General features: G+C 51.3%; 7 protein-coding genes across 7 annotated transcripts; 4 read left to right on the top strand and 3 right to left on the bottom strand.

The window, feature by feature from the left end:
- Positions 1 to 409: 409 nt before the first annotated feature.
- On the top strand, positions 410 to 1257 carry SAPIO_CDS1602 (uncharacterized protein; the record flags this gene model as incomplete). The annotated part of the gene is made up of 5 exons (XM_016784835.1): positions 410 to 459; positions 623 to 738; positions 917 to 969; positions 1032 to 1125; positions 1202 to 1257. The coding sequence occupies 5 exons, from the start codon at positions 410 to 412 to the stop codon at positions 1255 to 1257; spliced, it is 369 nt and encodes a 122-aa protein (XP_016645592.1).
- A 1258-nt stretch (positions 1258 to 2515) lies between these two features.
- SAPIO_CDS1601 (uncharacterized protein) lies at positions 2516 to 3609 on the top strand (the record flags this gene model as incomplete). Its single annotated transcript, XM_016784834.1, has 4 exons — positions 2516 to 2592; positions 2666 to 2852; positions 2954 to 3252; positions 3345 to 3609. The coding sequence occupies 4 exons, from the start codon at positions 2516 to 2518 to the stop codon at positions 3607 to 3609; spliced, it is 828 nt and encodes a 275-aa protein (XP_016645591.1).
- Positions 3610 to 4726: 1117 nt separating this feature from the next.
- Positions 4727 to 5699, top strand: SAPIO_CDS1600 (putative acetylxylan esterase A; the record flags this gene model as incomplete). The annotated part of the gene is made up of 2 exons (XM_016784833.1): positions 4727 to 5170; positions 5253 to 5699. 2 exons carry the CDS (start codon positions 4727 to 4729, stop codon positions 5697 to 5699), a joined length of 891 nt encoding a protein of 296 aa, XP_016645590.1.
- Positions 5700 to 6199: 500 nt separating this feature from the next.
- On the bottom strand, positions 6200 to 8377 carry SAPIO_CDS1599 (uncharacterized protein; the record flags this gene model as incomplete). Its single annotated transcript, XM_016784832.1, has 5 exons — positions 6200 to 6729; positions 6798 to 6944; positions 7041 to 7920; positions 7977 to 8032; positions 8104 to 8377. The coding sequence occupies 5 exons, from the start codon at positions 8375 to 8377 to the stop codon at positions 6200 to 6202; spliced, it is 1887 nt and encodes a 628-aa protein (XP_016645589.1).
- A 3401-nt stretch (positions 8378 to 11778) lies between these two features.
- On the bottom strand, positions 11779 to 12837 carry SAPIO_CDS1598 (Carbonyl reductase; the record flags this gene model as incomplete). The annotated part of the gene is made up of 3 exons (XM_016784831.1): positions 11779 to 12326; positions 12391 to 12684; positions 12783 to 12837. 3 exons carry the CDS (start codon positions 12835 to 12837, stop codon positions 11779 to 11781), a joined length of 897 nt encoding a protein of 298 aa, XP_016645588.1.
- Positions 12838 to 13622: 785 nt separating this feature from the next.
- Positions 13623 to 15464, bottom strand: SAPIO_CDS1597 (uncharacterized protein; the record flags this gene model as incomplete). The annotated part of the gene is made up of 5 exons (XM_016784830.1): positions 13623 to 13664; positions 13748 to 14206; positions 14280 to 14626; positions 14722 to 15109; positions 15324 to 15464. 5 exons carry the CDS (start codon positions 15462 to 15464, stop codon positions 13623 to 13625), a joined length of 1377 nt encoding a protein of 458 aa, XP_016645587.1.
- Positions 15465 to 16520: 1056 nt separating this feature from the next.
- SAPIO_CDS1596 (DNA repair protein rad26) lies at positions 16521 to 19033 on the top strand (the record flags this gene model as incomplete). Its single annotated transcript, XM_016784829.1, has 2 exons — positions 16521 to 17693; positions 17750 to 19033. The coding sequence occupies 2 exons, from the start codon at positions 16521 to 16523 to the stop codon at positions 19031 to 19033; spliced, it is 2457 nt and encodes an 818-aa protein (XP_016645586.1).
- Positions 19034 to 19486: the final 453 nt, after the last annotated feature.

Here is a 19486-nt window from a genome sequence, read left to right as displayed (position 1 = left end):
CTTTGCCGCGAATATAGATGCTTGGCTAGACTTGGTTCTGGGGATTGAGGGGACAAATAAGATCCATTGGCAAGCCTTTTTTTCTTCTGCAATGGACGATATAGAGATATAGAGAAGGTAGGGAAATTGTAATGACAAAATAAAGTCGAGTTTATTTCGTTTTTGATCAACGTTTGTTGGACTTCCTCTGATGTCTTGCTGAGTCATACAGAACCCTGCTCGGCGAAACCTTTTCCCGTCACCGCCAAAATTCGCCCAGTTCCAGGCCCACGCATCTTGAGCCCAGCGTCTGTCCCCCACCTCCAGCTCATCGCGAAGACATCAACCCTTTCGATCGCCCCAACAACCTCTTCCTATCCGATTATCGCCTCAAATTAGCGTTTCCCGACTCCATACATAACCTGCCACGATGACTGGTCGCGGTGGCGGCGGCGGACGCCGTGTCCTTCTCCCTCCGATGTGAGCTTGAATCTGCCCACGGGCTCGGCCGCGTTCGCGATGGAGCTTGATTTTGGTCTTAAGGGTACAGTGAAGTACTGACGTTTGCAGTAATATGATTTTCAAGTTGCTTCAGACAGTGAGTCTCTTGATTGCCTTCGTCCGAACCGATCTTGACCACAAGCGGCGCTCGGGGAACCGATGTTTTGGCGGCCGGCGGGATTAGGTTGAATGCGCACCTCCCCGTCGAGCATTATACGACCGAAACCTTGCAGAGCGGCGACCTAGGCGGTGCACAGCGTAGGAAGTCATAGACTCCCTCGTGCCCTTGCCCTCTTTTACCCTGCGACTAGGCTTAGCCAAGCCCCGATCTGTGGCACGCGCCGCTTGTTTCCTCGAGCCCCCTACACACATTGAGATTGCGGATCACCTACGGATATGTCAGGGAAATGTTGCTGACATTACTAGAACGCGACAGTAAGCGTGTGGCTCTACGAGCAGCTCTCCATCAGGATCGAGGGAAAGATCAGGGTAAGGCCTTATTGCTGCAACGTCAGCTGACGAGGTGTTTCTAACTCTGATGTGGTGAACAGGGATTCGACGAGTTCATGAACCTGGTTATCGATGACGCCGTCGAGGTGAAGCAGATTACGAAGACGAACGACAAGGAGAGCAGGAGACTGCTGGGTATGGTTACATCCATCCAACAATTGAACACCTTTCTCAAGCAATCAGGGACTAACTAGTTTTCTTCCCGTTTTAGGCCAAATTCTCCTCAAGGGAGACAACGTTTCTCTAATCCAGAGCCTGTCTGGGTGAAATCCGGGACTTTCCACAACGATACCTTGAATTGCGAGCTTAGGCGGGCGATGGGCGCAGTACATGGCAAAGGGTTGGGCCGCGCATGAAGATACACCTTGAGGAGGAGGAAAAGAATACAGGATAGAGCTATCTCAGTGCGATATGAGCCCTCGGGCGCCGACTCCGAGCGCCAGAAGACGGGACCATTGAATGCTTCAGAGATGACCCGCACCTTTTTTTTTGGGGGGGGGGGGATGAACTTCCTAGGCCCCGTGTTGGGTGGAAGGCCCTATTTTCAAATACTAAGCTAACACCAATGATGAAAATGTAATAATATCGCATTTTGGGAACGAAACTAACGCCGCCAGCTCCTTTGTACCGTGTGCGTACTTCGTGTCATCTCTTGTCGATCAATGACTGCGTTTCGCTGGCTGGTTCCACCCTGCCCCCCCAAGCGAAATGGTGCTTCCACGGAATGCCCAATTGGATACAGTGATATTGCCCATCAATCCTCACTATGTAACCCATTTCCATCCGCGACTGGACACAGGACTTTTCAAGGGGGGAAGAGGGCACGGTGAAAGAACACGTCGAAGTCATCCACAGAAACAAGGATCTACCAGATTTTAGGAGGTCCAGATGACTCCTGGTAAATCAACGCGCAGATCCCCCCACCCTTCGCTCTTTACATCGGCGCCGCCTTCGCCGACGGAGACGGAGATAACGGGCGACAGAAACGATATGAACGAGATGAACGAGATTAATAAACACGAAGCCGTCCAAGCACAGCTGCAACGTCCCCCTCTTTTTATCCCGAGATGCACATAAAGTGGAGATTCGTCCGTTTGTTCGATGTGACAGGCGCCGGTACCTTTGCTACCGTTCGCCACCACCAGTGAATCTTGTCTGATGATCTCCAAAAGCTACCGCGCAAGGAACTCCCCCAGCCATAAACTAAGGTCGGAAACCTTGTTGGCCGACTTCCCCGGTGGATGAGACATGAAGATGGGTGGTGGGGACGATGATCCGCTCGTGCATGCAGGGGCGGGAAGATGGACCAATCTTGAAGCTTGGATGGCGATGAGGATTCGGGATGGTGGGTTGATTTTCTGATTATTGATCATCAAAAGGCTCCTGCTCGTCGTCGTATTAAACTAGAGACAAAGTAGGCTCTTTTCTCGTGAGGGTTAGTGTCGGAGATTTTTCTAGATCTATTGGCAAATCGTTAAGATCCCTAGAATTTGCTAGCTGGCTGGAGATATTCACATCATCCAAGATGTCTCGAGTCATCGATCGCATGCCCAAGCCCACAACCCCTAGGGAAAAGAAGGTTATCGTCCTTAGCTATCCTAGGTACATTGCCCCCCATTCTCTCAATTGAAGTACGAAGACGAACACGTTGTTAATTCGTCCTCCTCCGCGGCAGAAATGGCACCCTCGGCCTCTACAAAGCCTTCACGATACTGGGCTACAACCCGTACCACCTCCTCACCACTTGGAACAATGGCATAGAGCACATTAAGATAGCGAGAGAAGGACTAGAAGCTAAGCTGGACGGCAAGGGAAAGCCTTACGGTCGAGAGGAGTTTGACAAATGGTTCAGCGAAAATGGGGTAAGAAGCAGAAGCCGAAGGGGGGTATCAGCCGTCAAGCTGTCTGCCTCCTTTCCCATCCGTCTGAGCGTCCAATGCTAATACCAGCTGCTTTCTTCGAGACCATGATGGACATTGCAGCCTTCTTTGCACCCGAGCTTATCAAGGCGTATCCCGATGCCAAGTTCATCCTCACGTCTCGAGACCCCAACGCGTGGATGCGGTCGGTCGAAAACACGATCATGAAGGCCGAGATGATGAGCTACGGCTTCCCGGTATGGTACATGAAGCAGATCGACACGTACACTTACGAGATGGCCAAGCTCACCAGCTGCCTGGGGCGGTTCCTTTGGAAGAGGACAAAGGATGATCCGGTAGACCTCCACTCGAGGGAGCGGGCCATCAAGGGATACCTGGAATAGTAAGTGACGCCTGGAGGAGGAAGAACCCCGGCCAGAGCTCGTCTGTGTCCCGATTCGATTGAAAGTGAAGCTGAATGTTTATCCTTTTTAGCAACGAAATGGTCCGCAAGCTCGTCCCTCCTGGACAATTGCTCGAGGTGAAGCTCGAAGATGGCCTCGGCTGGGAACAGATCTGCCCGTTCATTGGCGAGGATATCCCCGACCAGCCCTACCCGAGGGCCAACGATCCCAAGGAGTTCGAGAGACTCATAGGCGAGATCCTCAAACCGGCCTGGAGGAGGACCTTGGTGAAGTATGCGACTGTGTTGATTCCGGTAGTCGGAGGCGCGATATGGTATCTTAGGCAGCGAAAGTGAGGAGGACAGATCCCAAGTGGTGATTATAGTGACGAGTGACTAGATTTGGATGATACAGCGGCCGTCTTAGGGCCTCAGGCCTGTTTTTCTAGTGTTTGGTTCAGTAGGAAGGAGCTCCCTCAAGCCCAGACCATCACCAAATTTCCTGCTTCAGCAGAGTCAAGTCTTTACTTCAGTACAGTCCAGCCCTATTCAGAGATCAGTGATCAATATCAAGTGCATCAAGTGTTCTTGAGCCCAGAATCGCGACTCATCACCACTCCCACTCCCCCGATAGAGATAAGCCTAAATCTGCGAGGCAAGTTAACAGGCGCTTGAAAATCCCACGCCCGCAATGCTTGGCCCGCGAGGAGGGACATCCCTCAGACCAGACGCTTCAGTTCTCCGGTTAACGTGCGGGGCTCTACAGGTATGAATACCGGTTGGTAGGAGAGACGTTAAATTGATCTTCTTCTCCGGATATTGTCTCCAAGACTGGTCTTCTACGAGATTGGGTGCTAATAGTCCGACTTTATTATTCCCTTCTTGGCGTCCTTGGGTGAGCCAAAATACCCAAATACCGAATGCATCCCAGATTTGGCGAAGCTCACCTCCCTCTCCATAAACACGCTTAATGCTTCCACCCCTTCGCCTGCAGTCCTTATCCAGGAACTCTTGGCAGCAGAGATTTGAGTTCCCCAATAATAGCCCGACCAAGCGGCGGATTTAGGTTGTTTTCACAAGAGACCGGCTAAATGAGCCTGTCTCTTTCCACGGCCACCAAATATCACTTGAGGATTCATCGTTCATGAGCCAAGCCACGAGGTATGGAACGTTGTACTCCGCTCCGACTCGGGGACGCCCGGCCACATGGCAAATACGGCGAGAGGGAAGCCCCAAATATTAATATATTTGAACGATATCACTACTGACCTCTAGCCCAAGGAGATACGGGGTTAAAAGCAGCCTTCATGTATAAGTGATATGAAGCCCTGGCAACCCAGCCATGGTGAACGTCATGTAGTTGCTCCCCTTTTCCCCAGACTCAGTCTCTAGTATAGAAGCCTGTATCATTCTGGCCTTCCTCGCTCCCTGTACTTTCCGTCCGCCGTGTGAATATTGTCCACCCAAAGCAATCATGAAATTCACCCTCCCCTTCCTTGCTCTCTCCGCCCTCACAACCGCCCAATTCGGCGGAGGCGGCGGTGGCGGCGGTCTCCAACAAGTCACCAACTTCGGCGCCAACCCCAGCAACGCCAAAATGTTCCTCTACGTCCCCGCTACCCTCGCGGAGAAGCCCGCTATCATCGTCGCCATCCACTACTGCTCGGGAACCGCGAGCGCCTACTTCTCCGGCAGCCCCTACCGTCAGCTGGCCGACCAGAAGGGCTTCATCGTCATCTACCCGGAGTCGCCGTACAGCGGGACCTGCTGGGATGTGTCGTCCAAGGCGACACTTACGAGGGATGGCGGGGCAAATTCGAATTCGATTGCGAATATGGTGAAGCATGTTATTGGGGAGTATGATGCGGATCCGGAGAAGGTGTTTGTTACGGGGACTTCGTCTGGTGCCATGATGACCGTACGTTCATTCTCTGGCGCGATTTTACCTAATGTTTCTCTTCTTTTTTTCTTTCTCCATGTGTGCTAAAAAAGCCGTCCAGAACGTCCTCGCCGCAACATACCCCGACCTCTTCGCAGCAGGAATCGTCTACGCCGGCGTCCCCGCCGGCTGCTTCTTCACCAACACTGTCAACGGCTGGAACAACACCTGCGCCAACGGCCAAGTCAAAGGAACCCCCGAACGCTGGGCCCAATGGGTCTTCGAGGCCTATCCGGACTACGATGGCCCGCGGCCCCGAATGCAGATCTACCACGGGTCGGCCGACACTACCTTGGGATCGGCAAACTACGCCGAGCAGATGAAGCAGTGGTGCGGCGTGTTCGGGTGCGATCCCGATGCGCCGGAGGAGAAGGCGGAGAATAAGCCGTTGCAGGGGTATACGACTTCGACGTATGTCGGAGGGCAGCTTCAGGGGATTTGGGCGGTGGGGGTGGGCCATAATTTTCCCATTAGGGGCGACGATGATATGAAGTGGTTCGGTCTGTAGATTGGTGGGGAGGGAGGATCGAAGTTGGGAATGGGTGAAGGGAACGGGAGGACGGGTTTGTTCTAGATAAGTAGGTGAGAGGAGGAATATCTTGGACGTTCATGCACATAATTCGATAGGGCTGACCGTAGCCAAAAAGGTCTTTTCATCTATTTTAAGTGATCTAGCCATAATCTCGATTGATTCGTCAAGTCTTCACAGATGTGTGACGAGGAGAAATGCTTTAATCGCAGGACAACAGAATCCACGTCCATACCTCTGGTGGGCTCGCGTCTCCGCTAGGCCCCTCCGAAAGCGTCGATGGCCGTCTTCGAACCGAGAATCCCCTCCGCGACTTCAAGGGCCGTGGTGAACAGAACCTACCAACAACCGTGAGGTCACGCTGTTGATCGTCGCCACCTTCTTCTCCTTCCATCCCTTGCTTCGGAAGCTGGCGAAGGAGAAAGTCAAGGGGCTTACACACCATGAGACTTCCCCCATCTCACCTGTGTCGACTCTCCTTACTCGACTTTCTTAATCCGCCCCTCCAACTTCGGCGCAATAACCCGCGTCCAGTCGACGTTAATCTCAGCCGCCTCGACAGAATCACACGCCACTCTCGTCACATTGGCCGCCGCCGCCCACCTACCAAAATACTTCCTCATGAGCAACACCTCGTCATTGATCTTGTCGTCCTCGCCATCCGACTCCGACTCCTCCTCGAACCCGCTGTCGTCATTCTCTGGTTTGACGTTAATGCCTGATCTCCGAGCGAGCCACGCCGCCCATGCGCCTGGCCGTTGTTCCTTCCTCGCATCTGAGTTTTGGCGGGGTTTCACGCAGGGGGGAAGTTCGTAGTGTTGGGAAAGGCGGCGGCACCGGCCGATGACGTTGTCCCAGTGGTTTGCGTCGAGATACCTCCATTTTCCGACCGTCCGGAGGGCTAGGAAGTATTGCCGGAGCATGGCGGAGATAAGGATGCCGTTTTCTTCGGAGACGATTTCTTCCACTTCGCCTCCCGCCTCTTCGACGAGAAGGCTCGTGTAGCCGTCTGTGATTGTAAGCGATTTAGTCCATCATTAACGTCGTGGGATAACAGGGGGTCTCATATACCTTTACCTCGGCCCATGTACCCTCTCGTCGCCATGAGATACTTCCTCTCGAAGTCGATGTCCTCGCCATTTATCCGAACAGAGACAATTCTTGAACCAACGGGCAAATTGGGGTTGAACTCGAACTGAATATTTGATACTTGGGGGAATCGGCCTGCGAAATCCGTTAATATCAACGCATTGAACCAAGGCGGGGGCGAGAGAGGGGAGGGGGCTCGTCTACCTTCCAGTGCGGGATACAAGCTAACACCATTCTCCAGCGCGTCCCAAATCGCCTTACCCTTCACCCTCAACAAGACGACCGGATCCTCAAAAGGAAAGCACGTAACAATATCCTTCACGCGGACCGCTCCAGGAGGATAAATCTGATCACCGCGAATCGTGCCACCCGCCATCAAAGCGCACTCCGCCGCATAGTGATGCCTCATGATATCGCACACGAAATTACCGAGGTTGCTCTCCTCCCGCCTGACCGTGGTGAACCTTGCATCCAGCGGCGTTGCCGTCCATCCTATGGGTTTCGCGAGGCTGTGCTTTAGCTTCGAGGTCAAATCCTCCACGAGCTTCAAGGTCGCGGGATCTTCCGGGATCGTTGAGATGACATCTCGGCGGAGGATGTCAAAGTCCCATTTTCCTGGCTCGCCGGGTCTTCTCCAGGCTTGGATGTAGCTCAGCTGCTTGAAGTCGCTTCCAGAGCGCAGGACGTGGGTGCCGTTGATGAAGCTGTGGGCGTAGTAGTGGTCATGGCCACCGAGAATGATGTCGATCAAGCCATCGGTGTTTCTCGCGAGCTTGTCATCATTGGGTTCTCTCATGTGAGTCAAGGCAATGACGATATCAGCGCCCTGTTCCCTAAGCTTGGGAACGAGTTCCTTCGCAGTCAGGGTGGCAGATTTGTAGACGAGGTTCGGTGGCAAGACATTAATAGTCTCAAGCCACTCTCGCTCACCAAGGCCTATAAGACCAACTTTGATGCCGTTTGAGGTAGTAAACATGTGTGTCGCCTTTGCATTGCCGAGGGGGACGCATTCACCCAAGGCAGGGTCTAATACGTTGGCGATGAGCCAGGGGAAATTGCATTTCGACGCAAGATGGCCGAATTGTTGGACTCCAAAGTCGAGATCATGGTTCTGTTAACGATTAGCGATTGGGACAAAGTCAATTGAGCTCTAGGGGCCCAACTCACACCTAGAGCTGCGCAAACAGTTCCGATTGCATTTAGAATCGGCACCATATGAGAACCTGTAGGGGAAAACGTTAGAAAATTCACATCCAGGACAAGTTCCAGCGAATAAGACACAAGCTGCACTCACCCTTCGTTACCGTGCTCTCAACGCTAGGGTTAAACACATCGCCAGAAAACAAGGGGATGAGCTCAGGTTGGTCCCGATATTGCTTTCCATCGCGGTACTCTTTGAGCACGGTCATGAAACGGGCGATGCCGCCAACAGGCTCGGCACTGGAGGGGTCAATGTGGTAGACATCGTTGTAGTGGAAGATCCGGAGGTCGGGAGGAGTGCCGTCCTTGGCACGACCACTAGCGTACGTAACAGTCGAGTCGGGGGGAGGAGCAGCTCTCTTCCCCATGGTTGCAAAGAGGGGAATTGGGCTGTTGTTGCGGGGTTGGAGGTTTACTGGAAATGAAAGATCAAGAGACGGATGTACTAAGGAGCGGGAGTGGTGATGGCGGGATAGAGACGACGCTCGAAGATTGCGGTGAGTTGAGTGAAGCTGCAATGGGTGAGCTGGAGATCTTGGTGGGGTCAAGGCGAAGGAAGGAGCAGCCCAGTCACAATGCAGGGAATTCCACGAAAGGGCGGTCTTGGAAGCGCGGGAAGGTGGGGGCAGGCGCAGCTTCCCTGGTGATAATCAGAATGAGAGGAGAGGAAGGAGCGAGAGACAAACGATCCAGCAGGAGGGAAAGAGAGACGGAAATGCCCGAAAAGGGGCCAATTGAAACAATCTTCGAGCCAATCGAACAAACAAAGTCGGGGAATGAAGATTATCAAATACGATGGCGTTTGCGTCGGGTCTTGTCAGACAATCCCAGTCAACAGCAGCCCAAGATCAGCCCGAACGGGAACTGTCCCCAGTCGTCGAGTCGGAGGCAGTGCAGCTCCGCTCACGTGATGAATATGGTGGCGTTTGGATGTGGGAGGAGTTCGCAAAGGACTGGAGATTGATATCAGAGACTTTCTACGCTTCTAGAATGAAAGCTGACTACGGATTACGGATTTACGACGGCGGCTGGTTTGCCTGAAGCTCAACGGTCAAGCAGGCCGGTAGTTGGGGAGATGCCAAGTATGAAGTATGGAGCAAGCAGAACACTAGTCTCAAGGCGGCAATGGCCTGATCAATTGATGCCATCCGATCCGAGATTTTTGATGGCCAATTGCTGGACGCTGATTTCCGCTCGAACCCGGACTGGGTTTGGCCATGGCGGAGCTACTTGACGGATTCTGATTTCGGGGCTGGTCTGAGTTTCCGAGGCAAGTCGGAGCGGACTCCTTGGCCGAACGGGATCTTGGGACTCATCTCCCTAGAGGCCATAGATATCTGTTGTAAGTATTAAGTGAGGGATCAATTGATTCCGCTACCTTCAAAGATACTTCTTCTCGGTCACAACATCGTTTCTGTCGTCGTTAGGGTTCGAGCCAGATGTGCGAATGGGAGCAACTGCCTCTCTTTTCCGAGACTGCGCATGCAGATATTTCAGCATCTTAGTTTCTATCCTTCATCGGGAAAGCGAAGCTTTCCCAAGGAGTGTTTGAGAATTCGTAGATTTCGAAGAACAATACGCAGGGAAAGCGCAGCTTGAGCAAGTTCAAATCGGTCCCCCACCCCCCCTTTTCTTCTATTCCATACCCCTCCCCATACCAGAAAAAAAAAAAGATAGCACAGACCACTTTGTTTCGCACTGATCGCTGATTGGGCGGTGAAAAATTTTTATTCCTGTCATTGGTCAGTAGTCACGGGAACATGGTAATGGCTCCGCAAAAACGCGTCATAGTCACCTCTTGCTGGAGGTACGAAGTTAGTATGCTACTTTTAGCACTATTTCCAACATAACAGAAGCATGAAAAAATTACGCATCCAGGTTATTTGGAAAGAATGATATAAGTTATTGTTAACTTTTTTTTCCTTCTTTCTTTTGACTAATATTTCATCGATTTCAGAAGTGGTTTTTTGAAAGTAGCTGCTTTTCGGTGGGGTGGGGGGGCGTTTGGTGTAAAAGTGGAGGGGGGGTGAGGTTTCTGTCAGCTGGGGCCAGCCGCAGGCAAAAGGGGGGGGGTTGAGGGGGGTCTCCCCTCATATTCTAAAAAGAAATAAAAGGGTCTCTTTTAATAATAAGATTATAATTATATATAATTATAAAGAGAAACCCTTTTATTTCTATTTAAAATCTTAAGAAATAAGCTAATATTATTTATATAAATAATATTGCATCTAGTATAGTAAATAGCATTACAACTAGATATAGATACTAAGCTTTAGTAAAATTAGAACTATAATCTAGGTAGCTATATAATATCAGTCCTAACTAAATTAAATATATTCTTCTATTAATTTTAATTATTAGAATATTCGTACTGGTGCAAGACACAGGAGAGCAGCGTCTCACTGGAGGATCCTCAAGCTAACCTACCGAGTGCACAATCAAGCAAATCGTTGGTTCGGTGGTGTAGTTGGTTATCACGCTTGTCTAACATCCACAAGGTGCTGGACACAAGAGGTCCCCGGATCGAGCCCGGGCCGAATCATCAATTTTCTTTTTTGTCTTTTTTTCTGGTATGGGGAGGGGTATGGAATAGAAGAAAAGGGAACAGAAATGGGAACTGAAATGAAGAAATCAAAATTGGAATGGCTTCAGCCATTCCAATTTTGATTTCTTCATTTCAGTTCCCATTTCTGTTCCCTTTTCTTCTATTCCATACCCCTCCCCCCCCCTCCACTTTTACACCAAACGCCCCCCCACCCCACCGAAAAGTAGCTACTTTCAAAAAACCACTTCTGAAACCGATGAAATATTAGTCAAAAGAAAGAAGGAAAAAAAAGTTAACAATAACTTATATCATTCTTTCCAAATAACCTGGATGCGTAATTTTTTCATGCTTCTGTTATGTTGGAAATAGTGCTAAAAGTAGCATACTAACTTCGTACCTCCAGCAAGAGGTGACTATGACGCGTTTTTGCGGAGCCATTACCATGTTCCCGTGACTACTGACCAATGACAGGAATAAAAATTTTTCACCGCCCAATCAGCGATCAGTGCGAAACAAAGTGGTCTGTGCCATCTTTTTTTTTTTCTATGTCCTTTCACGTACTGATATCCGGCCAGTTTTGCGCGGCCACGAGTCTGGGGTTTAATCTTGTTATGAATATGTCTTTATCGGGAAAGCGAAGCTTTCCCAAGGAGTGTTTGAGAATTCGTAGATTTCGAAGAACAATACGCAGGGAAAGCGCAGCTTGAGCAAGTTCAAATCGGTCCCCCACCCCCCCTTTTGCCTGCGGCTGGCCCCAGCTGACAGAAACCTCACCCCCCCCCCCAACTTCCAAGCATCAATGCAATGATGAAACAGAAAATGCGCCCCATATCCCGTTTGCTGGCTGGTAAGGGGGATTTGAGAGAAGATGGCATTTTGTTTGAACTTACAGTGGGGCCAAAAAAGTTTCGATCACTTTTTTAATTACACGCCGCGAACGCATCACCTACTTTACCTATCCCCAACTTCAAAAAATCACATCATAGCCAGAAATGGCTCTAGAAAGAAGAAAAACACATCATTCGCCTCATAAGAGGACTCTTATTACATATAAGTATAGAATCAGTATTTCCCACTTTACAATTGTAGCCAAATATAATATTATATTATTAAAAATAACTTATTTTTACTATAATATTTCTTTACTTATATATTTTTTTATAAAAAAATATATAAGTAAAGAAATATTATAGTAAAAATAAGTTATTTTTAATAGTATCGAGTTCATGTCTGGCTCCCGTAGCTCTGTGTCCCACTCAATAAACTCTCCCATCCATCCAGACTTGCACCATCCCACATCTCCGCCGGCGCCCCATCCACGACCAACCTCACCGGCAACTCGGCCCCCTCCTCCGGCGTCGTACGCCCCTTCCCCCCAATCGTATCCAAACCCGCCCACCCGGGACAACAACTCAAAGCGTCCCAGCCACGATATACCTCTTCCTCCCACTTCAACAACCCCGTCATCGCAATCACCCCGACCTTGGAAACCACGTACGCCGAACTCGGCCACCCTTCCTCTTGCTCCGTGCCCCGGGCTACGGCTTCACAGTACTCCAGAATAAGGTTCGTGACGTCGTCCACGCTCCTGGCCTCGAGGAAGCGACGGGCGAGGACGGGGGAGAAGAGGGAGAAGTTGGCTTGGGCGGTCGTTAGGTTTACGATGCGGGCTGTTGGGGAGAGGAGGCGGAGGAGGCAGATGGAGAGGTGGACGGTGCCGTAGTAGTTGCAGTGGAGGGTTTCTTGGATCGCTTCCCTGGTGGGTTCGAAGTCTGCGAGCGGCCGCGTTGATTAGATCTAAGGGGACAAAGAGTGGTTCAAGGGGGATTTTCTTACATGGGTGATCAAGATATACGCCGGCGTTATTGACGAGGAATTCGATCTCTTCGTGGGCCTGGAGTAGATTCATCACGAACCTCAGTCGGCTGTTCGAATCCTTGACGTCGAGCTGGTGGAACCTGATCTCTACCCAACCGCCGTCTTTGACGAGGACTTTGGCGGCTGCAAGCTCCTTGTCCATTTGGAGACGAACTCGCGCTTCCTCGCCGCGTTTCACATCTCTGGCGGTAAGGTAGATGATCAGGGCTCTGTCGGGGTGTTTCCTGGGATACTCGATGGCAAGCTTGCGCACTGCAGGATTGAGGGTTATTTTCCTTCGCTCAATACTTTCGTCGAGCTTTGCGAGATTCGTGATGCGCGCGTGGGTGGATGAGAAAGGGCAAACTTACCGATGGCATAGCCAATTCCCCTGTTGGCACCAGTGACGATGCCCACGACAGCCATAGGTGATTTCACGCACGATGATTTACAGGACGGTATTTTCGATAGCAACGGTATATTTGAACCCATGGACGGAACCTATATACATCCCTCGAGAGGGCGGACGTCCTTCTCTCCCAATATATATGTCTGGGCTCTCGTTTCTACGTTCCCCTTTTTCTAAACCCTCTTCGCGAACCACATTCACCGACTCGTCATCAAAGGATGTGGAATTTTCTTTCAGCATGACGAGACATTAAGTTGGTCGAGGCTAGACAAAGGGACAGAGCCGACACGGGTCTTCCCCTCGTCGACATCTCGATTCTCTTTGCACGGCGTCCTTGACATCACATTCCGCAACTCAAGGAGATGAACTCATTCCCTATAAGACCGTGGGAGCAAAAGAAGTTAAGTAATATATTCACAGATAAAACAGAAGAGGAAGAAAGGACAGCTCAATCATGAAAGGAGTCCATTTACTTTTCAAATTTTTCCCGCCATGTAATTTTCGGGGTTTCCTTGACCTCCTACCTTACTTCGGACAGAGAGGAGAAAAGGAAAAAAAAAAGAAAGAAAAATAAGAAAAGAATCCATATCGAATCCCCGACAATGAAATCAAAAGAAAACGGTATTCCTACAATCCAGCCCCGTCGGTTCTAAATAATGTGTGTGCAGCATAAGAGAAACATAAGGCGGCGCTCCTCGGAAACAAGACAAAACAAATCGAACACCGCCCACCATATTAACAATGCCGAAAGTGGGAAAATCTTTATTCTGGAATGGAACGTCTTTTTTTCATTTCATTATCATCATCTCCGGAGGGGTAGGGCATCATCAAGACATTTCAGCACCTGGGGGTTTCACTAATGTTAGCATAATGATTCTTTAATCGGAAACGGCAAGGACGGGAATGGTGGTTGGGGGAAAGACCAACATTTTCTCCCCAGACATCCTGGTTGGCCAAATACCGGCCCATACCGCGAACAAGCTCAATCTGCTCGTCGACCGTAAGGCCCGTAATGGCCATCTCCATAACATTGCCCAGCTTGACCTTGTGCACGGAAATAAAAGTGTGGTAATACATAAAGGCGAAGAAACCCATGATGAACTGGCAATCCATGCGGTCTGTCATGCCGCCGTGGCCGGGGATGGACTGGCCAAAGTCCTTGATCTTGAAGGTGCGCTTGAGGCCTGAGGCGAAGAATCCGCCGAAGGGGGCGATGAGGGAGGCGAAGGTGGCGAGGACGAGGGTGTGGAACTGCATCGGCGCAACGGTGATGGAGAAGGTCGTGTCTTCCTTGAGGAAGAAGTACTGCGGGAGCTTGTACGTCTTGGGGATGAAGACGGGGTTAGGCGTGCACTCTAGGCCGGTGAAGATGTTGGCACCAAGGTTCTATAGAGTTTCGACTGGTTAGCGGGGATGCGGTGGGCAAGCACGGGGACAGTCGCATTCGGGTGCGACTTACAGTAACGGGGCAGATAAAGTAGCTGGAGCGTAGCAGGAGAGACGTGAGAATGATGCCGAAGAAGATAGTCATAACCCAGGCGCCGATGAAACCCTCGACCGTCTTCTTGGGAGACAGCTTAATTAGTTGTGTCCTGCCGAAGGTGATACCACAAATATAGGCCCAGATGTCGTTGGTGATGACGAGAGCGGCAGGGAGGAAGAACCAGATGAGGCCCTCAAAGATATTGTTCATGATGAAGTGCGCCTCCACGACGATGAGGTAGAGCGCCATGTGGGTCCAGGCAAACTGGGTGAACTGGAACTTGTAGTTGCCCGCTTGAAGCGAGGCGACGAAGAAGACGAAACCTGTGTAGTGAGTTAGGAAAACCAGTTCAAGAAGCGCAGCGCAAGGCGGCACGAGTGGATTGGGAGAGGTCAAAGACTAGGGTCGTAAGACATACCAAAGACATAGAGAATGAAGGAAATGAAGCGATGGTGCGTCGCCAACGGCAAGAGAATCTTGTCAACCAGGACAATATGCTTGAAGTAGTATATCACAGTCTCTCCATACAAAAAGTACATGGTCGTAGCGAGCCAATACCAGTTGAGGCTCTTTGTCGATCGCAACTGTCGCGCCTTGCTTGGGATGCTGGCGATGGCAATGACTTCGCTAAAGGAGATGATCTGGATGGCGGTGATGATGGCGATGATGTAGATGTGGCCCATGAAGAGGGCGGAGAAGAAGCCGGCCATCATGACGAAGGTCCAAAAGGTCCTCGTCAAGAAGTTGGCCTTTTTCTTGTTGTACTCGGCTTCCTTTTCGGCCGGCGTGGGCTCGGGCGCGGGCTTCTGTTGTTCCATCTCGAGGTTAGCTAGCTGTCTGTATCCCCTCTCTCCAGGTCCAAAGAAAATGCAATGATAGACCCCCCCAGAGGCTCCGTTTTCCACAGTTCAATGCGGGCCTATCTGGCCAGTATTTGATTGATATTCGAGGAATATTCAGAACTGTTGAAGCGCGGAGCCAGCTGGGGTTTTGGGGGGAAGGGGAAAAAAAGCAACGGACCTCGTCAACATGGTTTAGCTGTGTCCCAGATTTTGACCGCACAGGGGAGCCGGTGTCACTGACATCACTGAAGCTCGAGCGCCGACCGTCGCCATTTGTAGTTCTATGGGGGAACTTGACCCCCCGCCTTCCTCTGGCCATGATGAATGCTTGTGATGCGGGCTGCGCGTGTCGAGTGAGGGTTGAGGTTGGAGGTGAGAGACGCTGAAGATGAAGAGTCGTCGTCGTTGGCGGCGGATCCGTCGGAAGGAAGGAAGCTGGGCAGCTGAAATAAAATGGTCAAAACAGGGGTTTTGTTAGGACCAAGCTGTCAGGGCTGCAAGGCAATCTCGAATCTTCGGAGTCCGAATGGCCGGCTTTCGTTGACAGTTAAGGCCGGAGCAATTGGGCCATGGAAAAGTTCGTCGAGTGATCGTCGTCGTCGGGGTTAGGCAACGTGGGTGGATGACGAAGATTCGGCAGATGGGCGTCCTCTTGGAAATAAATTCGAAATTCGACAGCAGAAGGCCGAAAACCCAAGCTCAAACTGGACACAGGACCAGGACCCAAGCTGGATTTGGATTGGGTGGCTTCGACCTGGGCTTAAGCTTCGGGTTTTTGGTTGAGCGCGAGTGCGGATGAAAAACTGGTCCGACGTCAGGCTTGGCGCGACTTCCCCCCTTGGATAGCCCTGAGAATCAGCGAGCAACTGTGAGCAGTTGAGACGCCTGGCAGCTCCGTTTCATGGCCACGTTTTACCAGATTAAATAAGTAGAAGCAGTTGACATGATGTATTTATATTCATTATATTTTGTGGTAATTTTTTGTATTTTTATTTATTTTAACAATATTTTCGTGATAATTTTGCTACGAGGTGGTCTTCATGAACGACAAAAAAATTGTCTGAATTTCACATGAAAATGGGACTGCTGGATTTCCCCAAGCCCCTGGACGAAGATTAACTAATCCAATTTAGTCATGCACCAAACCCAACAATTTTATCGGTCTTTAGAGGTGCCCCACAGTTGGTATGTATCCATGTACCTTGTACATTGTACACGTACCAACAACACGTCAAAATCGCGGATGCAACTTCGAACTTGTTGTTAATACGCGTATCACCAAACCCACCTCTTCCAGCTGCATCCAGACACCCATTCGGGATATGGTTGCCAAGTCCAATGGACCCTTCCATCCTACACTTACCACCCAGCCACAATGGGAGAGTACTCCGATGATGATCTCGACGACCTGCCCGAGAGCGTCTTCCAGGAATTGGAGAACAATGCCATCGCATTGACCCAGAGGCAGCAGCAAGACCAACAACAGCAGCAGTGGCAGCAACAGGGGCGACATGTACCTGTCAAACAGCCCCCCCGCCAGCCAGCCCTACCCCACGCGGGCCGGACTTTGGATGGTCACGCCCTCGGCGACGATGTCTTCGAGCTTGATGATGTCGAAATTCTGAACGGTTCTGCCGCTGCGAACATGCCTCGACCACCCATCGTTCGACCAGCAGCTCCACCCCAAGTCCGACGAACAAACACCTATGCTTCTAGACCTAGCTCCCAGCACAGCCAACAACAATGGAACCGAGATCCGGGCCAAGATACACTCCAAGGCAACATGACAAGACCCGGCCTGGCCCCCGTCATGGCCTCGCAGCGATTCCAACCGCCGGTCATGGCTCCGAACCGAGCCCCGCCGAGCCAGTTCCCTCGAGGCTTCGCTCCACCTCCCCCGCGATACGCGCCCTCTCAGTCCCAAGCCGGCGCCCTCCACCCGAATGCCATATCGGCTCTCGAACTACGAGTCCGCACCCTCGAAAGAGAACTGAATGTAGCGAAGGGCGAAGCGGCAATCTTGCGCTCCAACTCCACCAAGGCTCAGCAAGCCCACGATGCCGAAATCGCGAGACTCAAAAAGCAGACGGCCGAGAAGATGGCCTCGCAGGAAAGGGCCGTGCAGCAAGCGCTCGAGGCGAAGCGGCAGGCGGCCACGGAGCTGCAGTTTCTCCAGCGAGATATGCAAGAAGTCACGAACCGGGCCAGGCGAAAGGAGCCGGGTGTTGCCACGACCCCGAAGAAGTCCACTAGGAACTGGGGCGTAGCGGACGGGTTTGATGGTATGGATTTGGTTCCGAGCCCGAGCAAGTCGAAGTCGGCGGTGGCCATGGCTGCGCTGTCGGAACGGACTCCGACTAAGGGGAAGAGGAAACGTCCGGCGGCGGACAGCCCTGTGCCGCCACTCGATACGCATACCACCGATGATATTGTTATGCTTGACGATGGCGTCGAAGTGGGCTCTGTTCCCGCGTCATCTGCTAGGCCTGTGCTGGTGACTTCGATACCCTCTTCGTCTACTGCTTCCATCAACGCTCTTCCTTTTGATGTATGCTTCCATCTACCTAAGTCTCGTTGGGAATAATTTCACTAACACTGCGGTAGTTTCTTCCCCTTATCCTGGACCATGCATCGGCCCACGATCAGCCCCCAACTTTTGATAGCCTGTCTAAATATTTCTTCCCCTCCGATCCCAACACCTCCTTCCTGTCCATCATCTTCCAATCACTACCTACGAAATCTGATCCTAGCGATCCTATGAAGTTCCCCACCGACTTTTCGTCTCTCATCATCGATCTATGGGTGCGTTGTGTAGAGGAAGGCTTTGTCGCACCGATCGGAGAGCTCGTTTCGCTACTCTCGTTCATCCTTCAATTACATTCCGTCTCCCTCGTCCCCAGGCTTCTCGACAAACTTCTCTCCATTGCGCAGGCGACTCTTTTCGTCCTTGGAGACCTACGCACGCAAACCTCCGACGCGACTCCCGAGGTTGAACTCGCAGAGTCGAGTGCTGATTCTACGTTTACAGCCACCATTTCATTACTTAGTCTATCCGCTCTCATTAGTGCGACAAGCATCGATGGAATCGACGACGATTCGAACCTACGAATTACTTTCTGGAAAGGCATCGCCTTGGACACCGTTACTCACATCCTTAACCCCAAGCAACCCCTCTACGACATCGTCGGCATGCTGGATATGCTCAGCACATCCGTTCTCCCGAGCAGCGTCGGCCCCATCGCGGTGGATAAGGAACCGCCTGCGGTAGCCGCCGCTATCCTCGACAAGCTCTCAAAGCTGCTCGTGCATCCTCCCCTACACGCTAAATCTCCCGCGCAGCGACATGCCATTACGCAACTGATTCTTCGGACGCTTCTTTCCTTTACAGCTTCGGACTTTGGTCTGCAGCAATTGGCGGTTCACGACAATGTTGTTCTGAGGCTCGTGGCGGCGCTTTCAAAGTCTGTCGATGAGCTATATGATCAGGACCTTTCGCAGGATGTCCTGTCGCTGTCGAAGCTCCGCATCCGCGATGCTACCGACAAGGCACCCACGGTTGATGATGCCCTTGCTGCGTCTGACATGGACACCAACGTCTCTGGTCTTTGTAAAGTGATATCGCTAGGAATCATGCTCCTTCACATTCTTGTCACGGATCCCAGAACTGCGGAAATTATCGGGCTCGAAGACAAGTTTGAGCTGTGGCGCGCGGGTAGGCATAAATATCTTATTATGCTCTGCCGGCTGAATTTCGCGGAAGATGACCTGGTGCTCGAGGCGGGCGTCGATACTGAGACGGCGGAGAGGGCGCACGAGTTGCTTGAGGCGCTTGTGACGCCGGATAAGGGGAAGGATATCGGGGAGGCATTTGGGAGTCCGGAAGAGTAAATTGGACTATGAACGTGGATGGATTCTTTTTTTCTATGTTGGAGTAGCTCTATTTTTGGAGAGTTGGCTGAACGGTCGGAGTTTGGGATTCCGTTTTGTCTTATTCTTTTCTTGTATGAGATGACATGAACCTGTATGAGCATTATTGGGCTGGGTGCATTAGACGGCGTCACTCAGATATTGATGGAACACAGAAACACAGAATAGGATTCGAATTCTTGCATTGCACACTATTTCCGGACCGTTTCCCCTTGTGACATGATGCTGTCCTCTCTTTGGCGATTCCGTGGTGAAGTGCGGATCTCGGTGTCCTTGAACCACAGCCACGTGGCTTCCGGACGGCTGGAAGACTATGGTCTGACGTCTGAAGAGACCGGAACCATTCTGGAGGATTGGTTCGGCAAAGGTGTCGAGCCGACCTCCATAAATATAAGCTCAATACGATCATTACCA

The sequence above is a fragment of the Scedosporium apiospermum genome, assembly GCF_000732125.1.
Source record: "Scedosporium apiospermum strain IHEM 14462 chromosome Unknown SEQ_SAPIO_0066, whole genome shotgun sequence".
NCBI lineage: Eukaryota > Fungi > Ascomycota > Sordariomycetes > Microascales > Microascaceae > Scedosporium > Scedosporium apiospermum.
The sequence above is the reverse complement of the archived record's forward strand: the minus strand, read 5'-3'. Positions and strand labels throughout refer to the sequence as shown.